Genomic DNA, 22036 nt, shown 5'->3' with positions numbered 1-22036 from the left:
TTCGACAAAATGAAAAAAAAACCACATTATTACCTCTGCCACCGAAGGTGAAGGAGGTGATGTTTTCACCCCTTTCTGTCTGTTTGTTTGCGTGCAGGATATCTCAAAAAGTTATGGACAGATTGGGATAAAATTGTGTGGACAATTTGGGTGTGTGACATGGACGAACTGATTAGAGTTTAGTGAAGATCCGGATCCGACTACTTGAATATTTTAAGTGTATGAATGAATTGTTTACCATTGAGAGATAGGGCTAAACTCGTATATAGCACGATATCTCAAAAGATGAAACGTGGTGGATATATTCGGTGTATGGCAAGGAAGAATTGATTCGATTTTGGTGATGATCCAAATCCGAATCTGGATAAGAGAATTATTTAATTAGTTAAAGTGATTCTTCACCATTGAGAGATAGGGCTAAAACCAATATAGTACTGTTTTGCATGATATTTCAAAAATGTATTGGGCCCGATATGTTCTCGTGGATGAGGCATTGCATGACGGAGCTACGCGCTCGACCAAGTGCCCTTCCAGTTGTATCTATTTTGGTTTGGTTGTAATAAATTTTATAAACTGGAACAAGACTTTGTGGACAGCCCTGTACTTTGTTTATAAAATGATCTTCATGTAATCCATGATTACTCAATCAAACTTTTTGAATGAATCAATGTTGTTGAACTCATTTTACTCATTAGCTTGCCTGTTCGAAGAACAGAGAGCTATAGCGATACCCCCGGCGTGAGCGTGAAAATGTTAAAGTTTTTGATGCAAGTTATTTTTTCCTTTCTAATGTTTTTATCTACCACACTATTTTTTATGCGCCCGATATATATATATATATATATATATATATATATATATATATATATATATATATATATATTATATATATCGGGGCGTATTTTGTGATACCGGTCGTCCGTCCGTCTGTCTGTCTGTCTGTCCGTCCATCTGTTCCTCTCCGCACTCTAACTCCCAAAGTTTTCAACTTTCACGTTTCATATTTTGTACATAGGTACAGACTGTGGAGACGGTGTGTCATGACATACGTTTGTCATCTAAAGTGGTTGCCATGGCAACCAGGATGCTGTTTTCCATCAGTTCCTGTCCGCACTCTAACTCCCAAAGTTTTCAACTTTCACGTTTCATATTTGGTACATAGGTACAGACTGTGGAGAGGGTGTGTTGCAACATACATTCATCATCTATAGTGGTTTCCATGGCAACCAGGATGCTGTTTTCCATCAGTTCCTGTCCGCACTCTAACTCCCAAAGTTTTCAACTTTCACGTTTCATATTTGGTACATAGGTACAGACTGTGGAGAGGGTGTGTCGCGACATACATTCATCATCTATAGTGGTTGCCATGGCAACCAGGATGCTGTTTTCCATGTCGTAGCACAATTCTGTATATACCTTCTTGTTCGGGCGTATATTGTGCTCACTTGCGCTCTTGTTACTGATTACAATATATAAATACATATATTGCTTTAAAATTATTTGGATCAGACTTCACTGCAATGCTTTATAAAAAATATTAATGATTAGACGAGTCTTTTAAAAACGATAAATGTATAAACAGGCGAGCATTGGGTGGCTTTGACACCAACTCTGGTTAAGGCTTTTCAACCAGCATAAGAATAAAAGAGTTCCTTCATTTTATTTTTGTTCTGCAATTTTGGTCTTTTTCCCATGGGCTTCTGCTAGTTAAAATCGATTCAATAACGAACAGTCATCCCCACAATGCAAACACGTGACGCCATTGTGCCTTGTTTTCATTCAAGAGGAAAACAATCAGAACCTCATTCTGAAAGCTCATCACAGAACATTGTTAAACAAGATCCTTTTCACCATTCAAAGTACTGTATAGTGATAACAGCAGGCTGTTGTTATTTTTCTCTATTGTGGTTTTGTTCGCCAATGATGTCACCTGCTACGCAGGAGGAATTCCTCACTAACTTCAATCAGATATGTATTTCAGTTTAGAAATATGACAATGTTTTATTCAGAGAAGTATAAATAAAACACTTGAAAAATAGATTTTGTTCCTGTTTAGTATACTTTATGAGTGTCTGCATTTGTAAGTACTGTACTTATGATGAGAAGTGTTCAAAAGGTTATAGGAAAGACTCACATTAGTTCAACACAAACTTTTTATTATTCAAGTATAAACTACGATGAAGGTATAAAAAAAATCTTTACTTACTAATTACCTATCATAATTGGACAAGAAAGAAAAAAATGCTTTTTTAATATTAAAAAAATGACATTAAAAATTAAATTCTCATAACTCATTCATTCCTCTTTTTTTCCCTACCTGTAGAATCAACTTCCACATTCTCTTCCATCTAATCTCATCCTTCACTTCCCTCCAGGTTTTCAAGACAGCTGTTCTCCACCATCTCAGATCATCCACCATCCAAAACCATGATCTCTTCTACCCCATTAACCTCCCACCCTCAAGCCCTCCTTCCATATTTCCAGGTTTTCCTTCTTGAGTTTGCTTCTGTATCTATATTGTCCACCCCATGCATCCTTCTCTATCCCTCATTCTCCAAATTTCCCTCTATTTTGTCCATCAACCTGCTGTTGGTTCCCCCTCTCTCTGCTGTTCCTTTTGTTCTGTTGCGTCCTGAGCTGTCCAGTGTTGTCGCTCCTCCACAAGCCTCAACTTTGTGTACAAAAAAAACAAAAAAACACAACACACCCATGTCCGAAGGCAGCAGTTCAGTTTGACATTTTTAATATTAAACTAGAAAATGAACGAAACACATTAGAACCCTTCAGAATTACCTTTTGGAAATACGATCGATAACGCATTAGAATTACCCTTTAGGACCCTCCAGAGTTGCTCTTTACAATTACTGTTTAGAACCATCTAGTCTAGACTCCAGAGTTACCCTTTAGAACCCTTCTCGAATCCAATAGAATTACCCTTTAGAACCCTTCGAGAATCCATAAGAATTACACTTTAGAACCCTTCGAGAATCCATAAGAATTACACTTTAGAACCCTTCTAGAATCCATTAGAATTACCCTTTGGGACCCTTCGAGAATGCATTAGAATTGCACTTGAGGACCCTTCGAGAATCCATTAAAATTACACTTTAGAACCCTTCTAGAAGCCATTAGAATTACCCTTGAGGACCCTTCGAGAATCCATTAAAATTACACTTTAGAACCCTTCTAGAATCCATTAGAATTACCCTTTAGGACCCTTCGAGAATGCATTAGAATTGCACTTGAGGACCCTTCGAGAATCCATTAAAATTACACTTTAGAACCCTTCAAGAATCCATTAGAATTACCCTTGAGGACCCTTCGAGAATCCATTAAAATTACCCTTTAGAACCCTTCTAGAATCCATTAGAATTACCCTTTAGGACCCTTCGAGAATGCATTAGAATTACACTTTAGAACCCTTCTAGAATCCATTAGAATTACCCTTGAGGACCCTTCGAGAATCCATTAAAATTACCCTTTAGAACCCTTCTAGAATTCATTAGAATTACCCTTGAGGACCCTTCGAGAATCCATTAAAATTACACTTTAGAACCCTTCTAGAATCCATTAGAATTACCCTTTAGGACCCTTCCCACATCCATTAAAAATTACCCTTTAGAACCGTTCTAGAATCCAATAGAATTACCCTTTAGAAACCTTCCAGAATCCATTAGAATTACCCTTTAGGACCATTCTCAAATCCATTAAAATTACCCTTTAGAACCCTTCTAGAATTCATTAGAATTACCCTTGAGGGCCCTTCGAGAATCCATTAAAATTACACTTTAGAACCCTTCTAGAATCCATTAGAATTACCCTTTAGGACCCTTCCCACATCCATTAAAAATTACCCTTTAGAACCCTTCTAGAATCCAATAGAATTACCCTTTAGAAACCTTCTAGAATCCATTAGAATTACCCTTTAGGACCATTCTCAAATCCATTAAAATTACCCTTTAGAACCCTTCTAGAATTCATTAGAATTACCCTTGAGGACCCTTCGAGAATCCATTAAAATTACACTTTAGAACCCTTCTAGAATCCATTAGAATTCCCCTTTAGGACCCTTCTCACATCCATTAAAAATTACCCTTTAGAACCCTTCTAGAATTCATTAGAATTACCCTTGAGGACCCTTCGAGAATCCATTAAAATTACACTTTAGAACCCTTCTAGAATCCAATAGAATTACCCTTTAGAACCCTTCTAGAATCCATTAGAATTACCCTTTAGAACCCTTCGAGAATCCATTAGAATTACCCTTTAGGACCCTTCTCAAATCCATTAAAATTACCCTTTAGAACCCTTCTAGAATCCATTAGAATTACCCTTTAGAACCCTTCTAGAATCCATTAGAATTACCCTTTAGAACCCTTGTCAAATCCATTAAAAATTACCCTTTAGAACCCTTATAGAATCCAATAGAATTACACTTTAGAACTCTTTTAGAATTACCCTTTAGGACCCTTCGAGAATCCATTAGAATTACCCTTTAGAACCCTTCGAGAATCCATTAGAATTACCCTTTAGAACCCTTTGAGAATCCATTAAATTTACCCTTTAGAACCCTTATAGAATCCATTAGAATTACCCTTTAGAACCCTTCGAGAATCCATTAGAATTACCCTTTAGAACCCTTTTAGAATTACCCTTTAGGACCCTTCTCACATCCATTAAAAGTAACCCTTTAGAACCATTCTAGGATCCATTAGAATTACCCTTTAGAACCCTTCTCACATTTATTAAAAATTACCCTTTAGAACCCTTCTAGAATCCATTAGAATTACACTTTAGAACCCTTCTAGAATGCATTAGAATTACACTTTAGAACCCTTCTAGAATTACCCTTGAGGACCCTTCGAGAATCCATTAAAATTACCCTTTAGAACCCTTCTAGAATTCATTAGAATTACCCTTGAGGACCCTTCGAGAATCCATTAAAATTACACTTTAGAACCCTTCTAGAATCCATTATAATTACCCTTTAGGATCCTTCCCACATCCATTAAAAATTACCCTTTAGAACCCTTCTAGAATGCAATATAATTACCCTTTAGAACCCTTCTAGAATCCATTAGAATTACCCTTTAGAACCCTTCTAGAATCCATTAGAATTACCCTTTAGGACCCTTCTCAAATCCATTAGAATTCCCCTTTAGGACCCTTCTCACATCCATTAAAAATTACCCTTTAGAACCCTTCTAGAATCCATTAGAATTACCCTTTAGAACCCTTCTAGAATCCATTAGAATTACCCTTTAGGACCCTTCTCAAATCCATTAAAATTACCCGTTAGAACCCTTCTAGAATCCATTAGAATTACCCTTTAGAACCCTTCTAGAATCCATTAGAATTACCCTTTAGAACCCTTCTCAAATCCATTAAAAATTACCCTTTAGGACCCTTCGAGAATCCATTAGAATTACCCTTTAGAACCCTTCGAGAATCCATTAGAATTACCCTTTAGAACCCTTTGAGAATCCATTAAAATTACCCTTTAGAACCCTTATAGAATCCATTAGAATTACCCTTTAGAACCCTTCGAGAATCCATTAGAATTACCCTTTAGAACCCTTTTAGAATTACCCTTTAGGACCCTTCTCACATCCATTAAAATTTACCCTTTAGAACCCTTCTAGGATCCATTAGAATTACCCTTTAGAACCCTTCTCAAATCCATTAAAAATTACCCTTTAGAATCCAATAGAATTACACTTTAGAACCCTTCTAGAATCCATTAGAATTACCGTTTAGAACCCATTAGAATGACCGTTTAGAACCCTTCAGAATCACCCTTGAGTTTAGAATTACCCTTTAAAATTACTGTTTAGAACCCATCAGCATGAAACATGGTGGGAAGAAAGGTTCTTCTTCATTTTTGACGGACATGGATGGATGGAAGGACATAACCAACAATAAAAAGAGCAATCAGAGATTGCAGACCCTCGCCAAGACTTCTTTTGTGTGGCGTTTGTGCACTAGTGCGTTACGTAATTAATGAGACATAATTAGAACTGCCACTTTATAACTGCTGGCAGTGATGACCGGGTACCAAGACGTCCCACTTTGATTGGACACTTGACCCTGAACCGTTGCGGTTTTTTTATTTATTATTATTCATTTTTCAATTTAATTTAGAATGGGTTTAAAATAAATTCAATTCAAATCAAATGGAAGACCAAATAGGTACACTCCTGCATTGGAGTCATCAGAAGGAACCCAAACAAGCAGAAAGCAAACATGAAGTCATCAGGCGGAACCTGGATAGGATTCACATTTCAGATGCTACTCCTCTTCCCTTCAAACTGATCCAGACACAGCCAAGTAAGCCTTATTTTAAAAAAAACGAAAAAAAAGAACCCATATCAAAAAAAAGTTAATGTTTCTGGTTGCCAGACCATGCATCAGATCAAGTTGAAATTTAAAACATGTATTCCCCATCACCACTAAATCATAATTGTAAAGTTTCATATCGATTGATTGAGTGGTTCCAGACAAAACTTTATCTAATATTTTTCTTCAATCCAACATGGCTGCCAAACCATGTGACCAATAACATCATTTGTGTGAACTGTTTGTTTCTCATGGATAGGTGGTCATACATGTAACGTTTTGCTTCAATCTGTTCAGCCACTTCAGAGAAGAAGATTTTTGAAGGTATTTTAAAAAAAAGAATATGGCTGCTGAATCACGTGACCGATAACATCATCAAAATTTTTTCTGTGTACTATTTCATCCCGAGATGACTCTCAAAAATTTTCATATTGATCAGATGTAGCGTTCTACAGATGCAATTATGACATCACAACGAAGGTATCTATAACGTCACAAAAAACCCCCAAAAAAACACTCATTCCCGATGAGAAGTACTTGCTCTGTGCCAAGTTTCAATTTTTTCCTTGGTGCGGTTTCAGAGCTACAGAGGTCCAATTATTTTTCCGTTTTTTTCCAACATGGATACCACACCACGTGACCTATGATGTCATCATTATAATTAAAACATTCCACGTGAGTAGTTGCACCAATACCGGGCGTAGTGGCGTGCGCCTGTAATCCGGCTACTCGGAGGCTTGGGTTGGAGGATCGCTTGAGGACGGGTGCTCTGCACTGGGCCGCGCTATGAGAGGGTGTAGGGCAGCCCGGAATCATGGCGAAACCCAATCCATATCCCTGTGTCGTAAGAGGCGACCAGGGTTGCGTCAGGAAGGGCATCCGGCGTAAAACCTCTGCCAAATCAGTATGCGGATCATAACGGATGATCCGCTGTGGCGACCCCTAACGGGAGCAGCCGAAAGACGAACAACAACAACAACGTGAGTAGTTGCACCGATGTGAAAATTGTCTCAATATGACTAGCGGTTGCAGAGAAAAACACGAAAGTTCTGTGCGGACAAAAAACAGACAGATAAATGGACCCAAATGCAAAACCCTCTTCTTTAGTGAGGGTGAATATTGAAGCAGCTTCCTGCTTAAAATAATTAAATAAATAAATCGAAAGAATCGTCATTCACCAAAAGTCTTCAACCTCGTGCGAAGAACTCCAAAGGAGGAGGAGGAAATTGGGACCATACTCTGTGCGGAGCGTTGGTGCTGCTAAAGCAGTCTCCTTGGCTATTGGGCACAATCCTGGACGGGTCGCCACTCCGATACAGTATACCAGCATGATGGCACTCATCGGAAGGATGACAGGCCGGAACTCCAAAGGGATTCCCATTATTCGACCTTTGCATTCTTGCAGGTGTTCTATCCTTCAGGTGTGGTTATATCAGAAATGTGGGCACGGTTAGAAAGATTTACATTTTAACTCCACAGATCATCAGAATTCTTGTGACAAAAAGGATTCACAAAGTTTATTATTTACCTAACCCCCACCCATAATTGCAAAAGGCTTAATTACTATACATGAAGGGAAACAGTTGCAAGCATTAAAACAACCAGTGGAGCAGATTAATGGCGTTCTTCTTTGATATGCAAATAGAACAACAAAACACTTGCTCTTGCTCGAGAGATGCGCAGGCACCTCGTTCGGTTTCACAACGTCAAAGGGCTCGGGAATGTCATGCACACAAAGGCCTGGGGGAGCCTTCATGGACATCCCCATATGCTGGAGGCCTGGAAGACACACGTCCCATCTCCATGACAAAAACGACCGAAGCACTAAGGCTTTGTCCATCGGCGGTGAACCCAGTGCCCCGGTTCTCGCCTACGCCAGCTGGCCAGTGGTGCTTTATTAACTGCAGGCAAATAAGGCCGAGTTAATCAGAACCCTTCTTGAAAAGGGGACCACGGGTGGAAATTGGAGATAAGCAAAAAGGTTACTCAGAAAAGCAAACCACAAAGTGAATTTCCACGAGGTGGGCAAAAACATTTACACCTAAAGGAGAGATCGCAAGCAATGGAAATGACCTACCATTTGAGGAATCCTTTTGAGTTAGACCAATTAAATAGGTCTATGTGTGGACCTTTAAAAAAAAAAAAATCATGTATACCTAGCAGCATACCGCAATTAATGTTTTTTCAAGAAAGACGAACGAAACGCATTATTTTATATCAAGTATAGTACTCACTGCAATCAGACAACATTGACTCAATGGGTGTACGCTTTTAAACCACACAAGTTGAGGAATGGACGTGAATGGCAATGCGGGGAGATAAACAAATTACATCGATATCTGTGTTGATAAAGCAAAACCAAGAGTTGGGATATAGCGTTAGTTAACACAATGACGGTATCAAGTTGGGCATCCTGCTTACAGTCTACATCCATCTTTAGATCAATGGATGAAATCGACAGAATGTTGACCGAGATATGTATAAACAGCTGCGAGAAGCAAGAAGGTGGCAATTTGGGCATTAACCCTTTGTCGGAATGAAAGAGAGAGAGAGAGATGGGATTGGTTGAGCGTTGATATAAGGTGGGAATGAGTCAGAGTGGGGTCACGGGCAGGTGAGTGATGGAATCAGTGGATTTTGATTGGGAGAATCAGGGTTTAGAGGTTAAAATAATTTTAAAATAAATTCATCAAGGGGGTGGTACTGGGAGAAAAGTGAAAATAATAGGGAAACAAGCAAGAAGTGATAAAAGGACATTAGAGAAATAAACTGGAGCAACTTTAGAAAGCGATACAAATAATAAATAATAACTAACTCTGGTATTTTACCTGAAGGCAGATTCAGTGCTGCCCAAACAGCCTCACAGCATGGATTCCATTTTGCGTTGTGCCGTTGTTGTTTTTCGAGTGGGAGTCAGGGCAAGAATTTGGAATTTGGCCAGGGTGCCAGGAATAGCTCATCGACTCTTCACGAAGTACACCATGGGCTCTAACATCCGCTAACCACCGGCAGCAGACGGAACACCGAGTTCAACATCTGGGGAAGGGGATGGAAAAGGGATGGAAAAGGGAGGGAAAAGGGAGGGAAAAGGGAGGGAAAAGGGAGGGAAAAGGGAGGGAAAAGGGAGGGAAAAGGGAGGGAAAAGGGAGGGAAAAAGGAGGGAAAAGGGAGGGAAAAGGGAGGGAAAAGGGAGGGAAAAGGGAGGGAAAAGGGAGGGAAAAGGGAGGGAAAAGGGAGAGAGAGAGAGAGAGAGAGAGAGAGAGAGAGAGAGAGAGAGAGAGAGAGAGAGAGAGAGAGAGAGAGAGAGAGAGAGAGAGAGAGAGAGAGAGAGAGAGAGAGAGAGAGAGAGAGAGAGAGAGAGAGAGAGAGAGAGAGAGAGAGAGAGAGAGAGAGAGAGAGAGAGAGAGAGAGAGAGAGAGAGAGAGAGAGAGAGAGAGAGAGAGAGAGAGAGAGAGAGAGAGAGAGAGAGAGAGAGAGAGAGGTTTGGTAGGTAAAATAAAATAAAAGTAAAATAAGGGGAGAAAGACAGAGAGAGAAAGGATTGGAAAGTTGTAAGACTGGAAGTCGAAGTGAACGAAAAGCGCTCATTGATCGAAAAGCCAATATGCCGATTGTGTAGATAAGGCTGTACTCTGCGTTTTCAACTCTCCATGACATCGAAATGGAGAAAAATATTGGACACTGCCATGTGGCTGAAGTAATGTCCAGGAAGAGTGAAGGATTGATCATAGCAATAACTGAGAAAACTAGAACAGTACTCACACTGAACAGATTACATTTTGTAGCCAAATGATAGGTCTGCATTGTTCTTGTCACCTACATTAACCAAAATCAAATCGGCTTGTTCTCGTCACCCATCCAACTCGTCTACCAAGTTTTGTCCGAATCCGTCCATAACTTTTTGAGATATCCTACTCACAGACAAAGCAAACAAACAAACAGTGGTGAAAACATAACCTCCGTTCACCTTCGGTGGTGGAGGTGGTTATTCAGAAACCGTAATGACATGTTTATCAAAAATAAAACAATGTACAGTATTGGTAAATTATGCATGTTTGACAAATTACTTGAGACAAATTGAAAGGTTTTATTGATTCCTTAATTACAAAATGATGATGGATGCCTCTAATGGCACTGTTTAACACACACACACACACACAAAAAAATGATGATTTTCGAATAGAACTGTTGGCAACACATACTGTGATGTCAGGCTCAAGACCAGTCAATAATGCTCTCTAATGATGTCACAATAGAATACAATGTCTCAAGAGGTCAATAATGTGCTTAAGCATCATTAAAACGAATGACTGCTGCAAACCCCCACCTCATCCCCTGAAGAAGCCGCTGGAGAGAATTCATAAGGAGTCGTTACCATTCTAGATGCAAAGGAACCCCCACCTCTGCCAGAGTCTTCACAGGAGGGTTCACTTTCAAATTCCTTCAGTTTAGCAATATTTGGGCATGTTAAATAAGGTGGTGGATAAGACTGCATTAACGGCGCTAAACTTCCGGAATATTTTTTTTCCTACGACCTTCAAAATCATTTTATTAAATTTCAATTGAACTATAAACTTGAACACTGGAGAACATAAATGGCCTTTTTAGCACTTTTAAAACCTTTCCGTTTAGCAGTACTTGGTCAAAATATGACTGCATTTTACGTCATCACGACCAACCAAATTTGCCGCTCGTACACTTCGCCCACATCCTTGTTTTACAAGACAGTGTGGGGTAATGTGTTCTATGAACTCTAGTTTTGTAAGTAGTCAGTCACAGCATGAGAACAGTGGAGTCTTCAGTGTCATCCATGAATACAGGTCTTGTGAGAAGTGCATGGATGTCAAAATGTGGAACAACAATGCAATCCAAAATGTTGCAATGTTACGTTTCACCTGTCAGGTTACCCAGTACAGTGATCAGATCACGTTTACAATTGTTATCAGGTAGCCCAATATCCTAAGGGATATGCCACCAAACTGGATGGACTCAACAAAGTTTTTCGGTGCCCAGGTAGTGTTTGGTTTCCACCAAACCAGAGTTCTACCATCAGCTGTGTGCAGAAGAAATTGGCTCTCATTCGACCAATTAATCTTCCTCCAGGGTGTCAGATTCCAATGTTGACGTGCCTGGCACTACACCAAGCAGATTACTTTTCGTTCTGGGGTGAGAAGCAGGCATCTTATCGGGCTTCTGGGTTTGTAACCTGCAGCACAAAACCAGTTCTGGATAGTTCTCGTGAACAGCCTCCGAGGGAGATTACATTTATGCTGGATTACTATGCTTGTGGCAAAAGGAACGCGCCTTAAAAGCCTGATCAGAGCTGCATTTTCTCTGTTAGAGGTCACCCTGGGTCATCCAGATTGAGGCTCGTCGATGACATCATTGGTTTGTTGATGTTTGCAGACCAATCTGCAGATAACATTCAGACGGAAGCCAAGTTGAAATCCGATTTCACTGTAGGACATACAGGCATTGTTCATCCGATTAATTTGCCATCTGTGTGCTTCACCGAGTCTTCTCAGGGCCACCGTACCACAATCCATTGATGGAAGCACACAAAGATATCGTAACCTTCTCCAAATCTTGACCATGTGAACGTTTTCAAGTTGATATCCCTATCATGCTGTATGTGCTGGGTATGTAAGATTGCCTTGCTCTCGTGATGAATTGAAAACACAGCCTGTGCATGTTAGACCATTTCAATTATGTTTGAAATATAATTTCAATTTAATTCAATACTATTTTGCAAACAGTTTAAATTCCTTGTGTGTGTACAAATGTGAAGTAGACCTGCTTTCCCAGTATAAATTTTACGATCTAATAAGCTACAGTGAAACATTATTTGTGATATGTGTGAAGTAATTAAACCTCGTTCGAACCCAATGATTCCTCTTCCTTCCTTTCAACTCCAAACCTAGTCACAGACCTCACCCTCTCTCCTCCCCTCCCCATTTTCCAATGGCAGAGCCATTTGCACACATTCTGATTTTAAATAAAATAATGTATTTGACTTTGTTTGAAAGACAATGAAGAATCAAATACACACAGGGTGGTTTGTATAACTTATTACCAACCCGCCCCCACCCCCCCCCCCCCCCCGTAGCAAATATTATTCTGCATTTGTAGCATTATACAAGAAGGCGACCAAGATGGACACGAGTGGGTACACCGTGCAATGGCACATGATAATGTTCACAATAGGCCACGCACAAAGAAAACGTTTCCCTACAATTTTGAGAAAGCTTCCATCACATTCATGTTGGGGAAAAAGAAACTTGCTGCCTCTGGCAAAGTGACGGACAAAAGGAGGAGTGATCTAAATGAGGCAAAACACGACACTCGGTGCAGGTGTTGCACAATCAAATGTCAATTGGGGGGGGGGGGGAAGGGGTGGTAGAGGGGAGAAATAAATAAATTCAAAAACCACAAAACGGACAAACCTGCACAAATCGCACCAGTTTTACAACATCCAATCCATCAATGGTCTGTGTTTCGCGTTGACAGGTTTAAAATAATTTCAGACATTCTCCTCTGGCAGGTTTGCTCACGGGCTAAACAAACAAACAAAAGAGGACAGTTGTACACGGAGACAATTGCCGGATGGTTACGTGGCAGGCAAGATGGTTACGCTCACTGTGACACCAGATGGGAATTAGCAAGAATCCAAGGCCGAAGGAAAACGAGTTTCGTATAGTTAGATTTGACGTCAAAAAAGGAACATCGCAATAGAGGTTACAGTCACAGGATGCGATGCCGTCGTCGACTCATGAAATAAACCAAATTGGAATCGCCAAAGAGGGGGAGAGATGGCATTCGACCTTTCCACACACACAAGTACCCTGTAATTGCTGCTCCAGATAGTCACGGTGCAAAGCGGTATGATTTCAAAAAGAGCCAAAAATAAAGAAGTTATTTTTGCAGAAAACTGTTAAATTGACGTAATGAGTGAACCAAACGTCCACGAAATGGTGCAAGTTTTGCCAAATTAAGGGGACTACAGTAAAACCCGTGATGGCACGTGACTCAAGTAATAACCCTGAGATTCAATTACGTAAACAAACTAACAAGCGCTGCTATTGCACCATTAAAAACTGGAAAGTGCAAACACATATTGATGGTAATTAGTGGGGGTTGGGGGGGGAGGGGTAAATGCCTGGAGCACCGACTCTTGTCAAATGAACTGCAATAGGACCGAGTTCCAATTACTGGCAGCCAATGGGAGGATCAGTAGAAGACACATGACCGTGACCCTGGCCAAATTTCCTCTGGAGGGGGAGGACAGTGACATCACCATGATGTTGCCTTTGTGAGAGTTCAAATTCCTGAAAACTGCATGAAGACATGGCAGCAATCTGCACAGTCTTTCACTGTTGGTGCAGAAAACAAGTAACCATCCAAACAACCGGCTGTTTTTGTTACGTTGGAGAAATAACTCACGCACGCACGCACACTAAAAAAAAATGAAATGAATAAAATCAGGTTAGATGAGAATCTTAAATAATCAACTTCATTACATTTGATGCCATCTAAACGCAGATGATGTCCTTCGTGAAGAGCAGGCGAGCTATCGGTGACACAAAGGCCAATTTCCTGTCCGAACAACTGTTGGGAAGGCAATGGCAAACCAAACAGTATAACCCTTGTTCAGCAAGATGCTTCGGCGATAGAGAGAGAGAGAGAGAGAGAGAGAGAGAGAGAGAGAGAGAGAGAGAGAGAGAGAGAGAGAGAGAGAGAGAGAGAGAGAGAGAGAGAGAGAGAGACAGAGACAGAGACAGAGACAGAGACAGAGACAGAGACAGAGTCAGAGACGGAGACAGTGTCAGAGACAGAGACAGAGCCAGAGACAGAGACAGAGACAGTGACAGAGACAGAGACAGTGACAGAGACAGAGACAGAGACAGCGACAGAGACAGAGAGAGAGAGAGCGAGAGAGAGAGAGAGAGAGAGAGAGAGAGAGAGAGAGAGAGAGAGAGAGAGAGAGAGAGAGAGAGAGAGAGAGACACACAGAGACAGAGACACACAGAGACAGAGACAGAGACAGAGAGAGAGACAGAGAGAGAGACAGAGAGAGAGACAGAGACAGAGAGAGAGACAGAGAGAGAGAAAAAGAGAGAGAGGGACAGAGAGAGAGAGACAGAGAGAGAGACGGAGACAGAGACAGAGACAGAGACAGAGACAGAGACAGAGACAGAGACAGAGACAGAGACAGAGACAGAGACAGAGACAGAGACAGAGACAGAGACAGAGACAGAGAGAGAGAGAGAGAGAGAGAGAGAGAGAGAGAGAGAGAGAGAGAGAGAGAGAGAGAGAGAGAGAGAGAGAAGATGGAAATGGTTGTGTAAAAAAATTTACATCACTGTTGATATCATAGTGCACACAGTAGGTGTGTGTGCTTACGCTGCAGTCACGTGGGTCGATCATGTACATTTCCAATGAGGGATGGTATCGTCCCCATTACAATTACATTACAATGAGGGAGGCCGAATAACTTTTCTAAAAAAAACAATTATAATGAAACTGCGGTGATTATCTTTATGAAATTCCAGGAAGTCCCTCAGACACCTCTGGTTGGCTAATTCGGGACTCGTAAGCTGTGCGAGGTTTGTGCAACACCAGGAGTAAGAGAACCGTTGGAAGGTACCACAGGCTAGAAAAGAACAATTTGCGTGAGCTCTGGCGGTCAGCCTGGACATAGAAGACCATGGCCTGGTATCCAAAGTAGGCGTTGAAGGGGAGGCAAGTAAAAGGAAACATCCATGTGGAAAGCGAAAACACGGGGAATAGAAATGAGAGGACTGACAGGGCGAGAGAATGGCGGAGAGCGACCCTGCGGCACAGGTCCGGCTCCACTACGGACATCATGCGGTAACCGCTACGAGAGTATTCTTCACGTAGGCTCCAGCTCAGAGCGTTGAAGTGAGGGAATTGCCAAGAGTACAGGAGCACAGCAAGCAACAACGCTCCTATGGGATGGAGGACGAGAACAAGGAGTCATGTTGGCAGGTTGGGCCACATGTACAGTGAATTCAGGAGGATTTTTTTTCTTTTTAATAAACAAAAGGATACTTAAATATGGGGACAGGGATAGGGGACATGTCACATATGAAATATTGAACGGCACTCAGTAGAGCACATACCTCCACCAGGCTGAACAGTTTACATTTTGATTCCCACTGATAGACTGGATCTGGATCCAGACCTGAACCAAAATCTCATGACATTGTTCTCGTCACCTAACCAACGCATCCACCTCGTTTGGTCATAAATCGTCAACAATGTATTGAACTATCGTGGTATACAGTATATCGTTTTAGGCCCGATCTCCCAATGGTGAAGAATCACTTAAAAAATTAAATTGATGAAAATTTTCATATCCGGATCTCGATGTTCACCAAAATCTAATCAATTCATCCTCATCACACATCCAATCTGTCCACCAAGTTTCGGCCGAATCGGTCCAAAACTTTTTCAGATATCTTGCTCACAGACAGATAGACAGACAAACAGACAGACAGACAGGAGTGAAAAACATCACCAACGTCTACCTTCGGTGGCAGAGGAAAATATCTACCTTGGGTGCATAAACAATGGGTTAAAGGAACCATGCAGTGTAACCACGACGAAGAAGCTCAATATATAAAATGCAAAGCAATACATTAAAGAATATTTAAGGAATGCTGCACAAAACTACAAACGTTTGTGATTGGGTTGAGGCTTTTGCTTGGGGATATTCTCATATGCTTTAATGAAAAATCAAAATGCAAGTACAGTATGTACGTACTGCACTTTTTATCAAATTGTCAGATGACTCAAAGTAGAGATGGTGATGGTACCCTAATCTCACCATTTCGGGGAGAATTTCACCAGCATGTAAAACATCCAAAATAGAAGTTAAAAAAAAAAATAGTCCTGTGGGGGACTGATGGTTATTACCCCAATAGGCAGCGTTAAAAATGAGGGATTATGGGGAAGGGGCCATAGCCCCTCTTCCGGAAGTGGTCCGGTCATGGAGAGTACAACAACTTCACAGCATGGTCCTTATGTTTCATGAAGTGCTTGGGCTGCATCTGGCCATCGGTTTTTGAGGAGATTTTAAAAACAAATTACCTGAATTTGAGGCGAAACACCCCTTTTCAGCCTCTTATAGGGGGCGGATCCAGATGAGGAGCACAACACCCACGAGACTTTACAGTTCTGTTGTATCATACCAAATTTGGTTCATATCAGTCATGGAGTTTATGAGGAAAATATGTTTTTGTGAATATGAGGGATTAGGGGAGGGAGGTCGTGGCCCCCTTTCCAGGGGAGATAGGGCCATGGGGAGCACAATTTAAGGTTAGGGCATGGTCATGATGCCACATGGCTCGTTTGGTCTGGATCCGGATGTAGGTTTCTGAGAAGAAGATTTTTGAATGAAATACCAATATTTGGGGCAAAACCCCCCTTTAACTCCCTTTATATGAGTGGATCTGGATGGAGAGCACAACCCTCTATATTTTGTGAAAACTATGGTTGTTTGTAGGGGGCACAACAGATGGGGAGCACAACCCCATGAGAACGGTAGGGTAGGCACATACAGTATATTAAAAGGATGTTTTTACCTCCGCAACCTAAGATGGACAGAGGTTATGTTTTCATTCCTGACCGTTTATGAGCTGGATATCTCAAAAACTTATGAACGGATTCAGACAAAACTTGGTAGACAAGGACAAAATAATTAAACTTTGGTGAAGATCCAGATCTGGATACTGTAAATTATAAAGCGATTCTTCAACTTTGAGAAATGGGGCCAAAAACAATATATAGCACGATAGCTCAAAAAGTTGTGGACGAATTCCGACAAAACTTGGTGGATGCGTTGGTTTGGTGACAATAACAAGTCGATTAGATTTTGGTTAAGGTACGGATGCAGATCTGGCCTATCAGTGGGATACAAAACGTAAACTGGTCAGCCTGGCAGAGGTATGTGCTCTACCGAGTGCCACTCTAGTTCATCTATGTAATATGCCATCCCCCCTAAGTTATGATTATCTAAAATGAGAAAAAATTGGGAAGGGGGAGGTCGGGTTGGGGGGCACTCTCTGAGTGAAACATCCCTGTCTGATGACCGTTCTAACTCTCCTCTAATTTCCTCGAAGGCTGTTCCAGGATGATCACGTTTTCAAAAATTGTCAGGCAAACCCATCCGTTCAAAAGCAAAGCACCATCCATAAGCATGCAGGTTCTGTCACACTAATCTGAATTCTAAAATTAATTCTAAAATTAATTCTAAAAATTAATTCTGTCACACTAATTCTAAAAGAGAATCGCGAATCTATCAGCATACCAGGCAAGCAGGTAAGGTAAAATGTGCATGGTGTGCAACCTGCCAAGGTTCCTTCGCTACAAATCTAGTTCATAAACAACCGCACAACCTTTTCTTGAAATTTGATGAGAAATTTATCTCTTGGACTCCAAAAATATATATGGAAATAAAAAATTACAGAGTGACACTTGGCAAAATGGAACGGCACTCGGAAGAGCACATACCTCCGCCAGGCTCATTAGTTTACATTTTGCATGCCACTTATAGGTCGGATCTCAATCCGGACCTGAACCTAGATCGAATCGGCTTGTTCTTGTCACCTAACCAACTCATCCAACGAGTTTTAGCATAACTTGCCCACAACTTTGTGAGATCTCATGCGATACATAGTTTTTGGCCCCATCTCTCAGTGGTGAAGAATCACTTGGAAAAAACTCTCGGATCCGGATCCGGATTCGGATCTTCACAAAAATCGAATCAATTCGTCAGTCGTCACACACCCAACACGTCCACCAAGTTTAATCTGAATCCGTCCACAACTTTTTGAGATATCATGCAATATCGTTTTTAGCTCCATCTCTCAACGGAGAAGAATGAATTATCATATCCAGATCTGGATTCGGATCTTCACCAAAATTGAATAAATTCTTCCTCGTGGCACTCCAAAACTGTCCACCAAGTTTTGTGTGAATACATCCATAACCTTTTGAGATAGTGCTTTTTCTCATTTTTGGCCCGATCTCTCAATGGTGAAGAATCACTTAAAAAATTTTCAGATCCGGATCCGGATTCGGATCTTCACCAAAATTAAGCGTTGTTGTCCTTGTCCGGTGAACTACACACACAAATTTTTTTTCTGAACGATTGCTTGAAAACTATGGCCAAAAATCGTGTGACAAACAAACAAACAAACAAACAGACAGACAGACAGACAGACAGAATGTGAAAGACCAACATACTTAGCAAAAAATTTTTTTCGCCGTCATAAACTCTATACTAATGCTTACACTTGATCTTAAACTCTTGTTCTGCATTTGCTGTGATCAAAGACTCACTGAGGGGCTTGCACTTGTATCACATGTACAAGAAGGATATTCAGAGATATCATTTCACTTTTACATCCATTACAAGGTCATTATTAGACAATGGAAAAAAAGAAAAGAAAAAAAAAAAACAGAATAGAAGGTGTTTCAACCTTTGATCCCAGCATCACGAGCCATCTTCATATGGGAAATTGGCAAACAGGTCAAAGCAGGGAAACCCAAAAGATTTTCCCAAAAGGATTTTAGTAGGAGTGCTGGCAGGACAGCCTCGGCCCTAGAGGTATGCGCACTCACCTCTGAGGAATCTAACCTGGGTTCAAATGTCAGCCAAACTATAAACTGCCATCCTGGTGTTTTACAGGCATGATCCATCAACGAGTGCTGCATCCCTCGGATGTACGTTAAACCGGTGTCTCGTACGACAGCATTAGTTGGTGGATGTTAAAGATCCCATTGTGTGCTGCGCAAGGAGTAGGTGAGCTACCGTCAGGACCAGACTCAATTTTCAAATTCTGTTCTGATGTAGAGGGGACACTGCATCAGCGGAACTCCCTTGCCCGTGTGAACTGATGCTAACCTGCAGCCACGTGCTGCATTTGAAAGACGTCGATTTATGTAGGAAGGCAGCATCAGACCAAATTATCATTTGGTTGGGGAGCCATGAAGTTGATCAGTCATTTTAAATGGTTCGATGGTCATTGTCTGGACTGGAGGAAGAAGCATGGTTGTTGGTTCTAAACACACAGATTACTGACAAAACAATGTTACAACCTAGTTATTAAAGCAAAAATTTAGGCTATTTTAATGATGGCAGAATCAAGCTAAAAACGTAAGGCCTGTCTCGACAACAGCAAGAGCATTTTTCTGTGCGAGATATGCAATTGTACCACAAAACAAAGAAAAAAAAGGAATTTCAGAAAATCCCATGTACGTGTGCCCACCTGCATCAATGCACCCTGTCGCAGCTGTCCAGCCCATGACAGGGGGCACCGCACCGACCACCGAGCCAACCCAGGTGTTGAGGATACTCAGGCGTTTGAGCGGAGTGTACGCACACGTGTACAGCACCAGGTTGGCCGTGCCTAGCAAAGCTGTGAGCGGGTTGACAGCCAGGGCAAGAAGCAGCACGCCACACGTGCCGGTTGCACCAGCAAAGAGCGATGCGTGCAGGGGGCTGTGTGTAGGGGTGAAAGGTCACAACCATAGTTTTCACAAAATATACAGTTTGTGCACACAGTTTAAATAATAGTGCAAAGAGACAAGTGCAAACATTTCCGAATGTCAAGTCTTTGGACCTGTAAGTACCTTTCTTAGGTGCAAGCTGCCGAGTTAACGCAGCAAGAAGTCCTTTTGTTTGCTAACCAAATTTAGTGGAACAAAAAAAAAAAACAGGCTCCCCAATGAGCGACCCATTAAAATATTTTTCAATTCTCCACCACTAACCATCTGGAAACCGGGGGGGGGGGGGCAGTGCGGCAGTCGGTGAGCCATCGAATAATTATCCCTCATCGCAGATGATGCAACACCAAGTTTCACAAGCAATACTCGCACGTTATTGCTCATGGAAAGACCAACATTTTCATCATGAACCAAAACAGACCCGCATTGGTCGGCTGCTCTGATTAATTCTTTCAAGAGCTCCCACATTTTACAATTACCTTGTAAATCACAGCAAAAACAAAATATTCAAGAGAAACTCTCATAAGAAGAGGCTACCACTCTTGGGCAAACTAGGTCTCATGATGAAGGCTCGGATTACGAGGTACGAGATTTGGATGAAGGGCCAGGGAAGAAACATCATTTCAAAGTGGAGGAGATCTCCGGGGCACGGCGGTGTGCAGTAACTCCGGGGCACGCAAGATCAACAATCTTGCAAGCCTCAGAGTTACTGTGCACTGCCTCATTGGCTTCTTACCCATTAGGCACATCGGCTGCTCAAGGTAGGACAAGTCATGAGCTGTTGTAGATGAACAGGTGAATTAAAAAAAATAATCGGATCAAACCTTGGACAACGGGGGCGAATCAGGACAAGCTCCGAAATAGAGCATAAAAGCAAAGCTCACCTAATTAGGCAGCGCACCAATGGTCGGTTTTTCGTGCGGTTCATGTTTGCGTCAAATGGGACTTCAAGAAGCTGTGAGAGAAGAAAAGGGGGTAGAGGTGGGAGGGGGGTGCATTCAAATGGGTTATATGTAACTGATGTGACAATGGTGTGGGTCTCTGCTAGAAGCAGACAATCAATGACATCGTAACAATCTGCTTCAGCATCATAACCTAAGATGCAGAAACAGACCTGAATAGGTATATTGACTTGATCGTCTTACTTGATCAACAAAAGTACACTATAACCATTGTGGGAGCATAGCCAAGAGACAATGAGCAGGCAGGATGGTCTCGATGTACGCATACTCACATCTGAGGTATCTAGCCTGGGTTCAAGTCTTGAACCAGGTATAAACTCTCACCCTGGGGTTTCTCAGGCAGGGCAATGCATCGATGTGTGTGCCGTCCCTCAGGTGGATTTTAAGTTGAGTGTACCATCTGCTGGAAGGTAGTTAGTTGACGTTAAAGATCCCACGGTGTCCTTCATGAAGAGTAAGCTGGCTATCGCTGGCACTCTGAACGAGTTAAAAATTCCTGCTCTAACCTACAATCAAGCACTGCATCAGCAGCACAACCGTGCTTCCAGCAATGATGCAACTAGCATCCACATGCCACAAAATGCTGACCAAGTAACAATGACACTGGTAACACCAAGCCAGGAAAACGTTGCAGATTCAAGTGCAGAGCTTCGCACTCTGGGGACATGTGGGGGGCGGGAAATGGAGAACAGGGTCTTGGATACGATGTGGACTTGTTTCGGAAATCAAGCATGAGAAGCACCACCAGAAGATGCAGTCTTCTCATTATACGCCAAGTTAACGAGAGAAGGCTCGACTTTGTCACGCAAAATAAACGAGTGTAATGAGGAATTTAAACTTGCCAAGGGCGGCTGGTGAGCTAATTCTGCAAACAAGGGAAGCCTCACACATGAAGTTTTATCATTGCAAAGACATTTTGGCATTCATGTGTTCATTTGGCAAGAATATGATATGTGTGCATGCTCTCTCACATTCCGTGTTTCTCCAATAATCAAAGACCATGCGAGATCGGCACACACGCTCATCGACGTGACACACTCTTTGTGACAGCCTCCGGAATCAAAGTCGTAATGATGTTTGAAATAATATCTGTTGTTCGTTCCCTTCCCACGGTGTGACAGATTTGTTACCAAATGAGATTCGCGCTTGCAAAACGTTCGTCGATTAGTTATTTGGTCGAACATACTCACCCGGCCATACCAGTAAAA

The 22036-nt window shown here is 41.6% G+C and overlaps 1 protein-coding gene, 1 long non-coding RNA gene and 1 pseudogene across 3 annotated transcripts in view; 1 reads left to right on the top strand and 2 right to left on the bottom strand.

Annotated features, from left to right (window-relative positions):
• Positions 1 to 2139: 2139 nt before the first annotated feature.
• Positions 2140 to 9385, bottom strand: LOC147011650 (uncharacterized). Its single transcript, XR_015051518.1, has 4 exons — positions 9165 to 9385; positions 7999 to 8115; positions 7515 to 7751; positions 2140 to 7278 (listed from the first exon to the last, which is right to left on the bottom strand). It is a non-coding gene; the product is annotated as an uncharacterized LOC147011650 (long non-coding RNA).
• Positions 7030 to 7170, top strand: LOC147011651 (signal recognition particle RNA; annotated as a pseudogene).
• Positions 9386 to 12499: 3114 nt separating the features above from the next.
• Positions 12500 to 22036, bottom strand: part of COX10 (cytochrome c oxidase assembly factor heme A:farnesyltransferase COX10) — a 43664-nt gene continuing 34127 nt past the window's right edge. For both annotated transcript variants that reach the window (XM_085856963.1, XM_085856964.1), the window contains 3 exons: positions 20751 to 20821; positions 19629 to 19861; positions 12500 to 15302 (listed from right to left, as the gene is read on the bottom strand). In XM_085856963.1, the coding sequence (XP_085713089.1) occupies positions 14872 to 15302; positions 19629 to 19861; positions 20751 to 20821 (735 nt within the window). In that variant the 3' untranslated portion in view covers positions 12500 to 14871. The remainder of the gene's footprint in view (positions 15303 to 19628; positions 19862 to 20750; positions 20822 to 22036) is intronic.

Source organism: Eptatretus burgeri, chromosome 15 (genome assembly GCF_056783735.1).
Source record: "Eptatretus burgeri isolate ZD-2024b chromosome 15, Ebu_testis_v1, whole genome shotgun sequence".
Taxonomy (NCBI): Eukaryota; Metazoa; Chordata; class Myxini; order Myxiniformes; family Myxinidae; genus Eptatretus; species Eptatretus burgeri.
The sequence above is the reverse complement of the archived record's forward strand: the minus strand, read 5'-3'. Positions and strand labels throughout refer to the sequence as shown.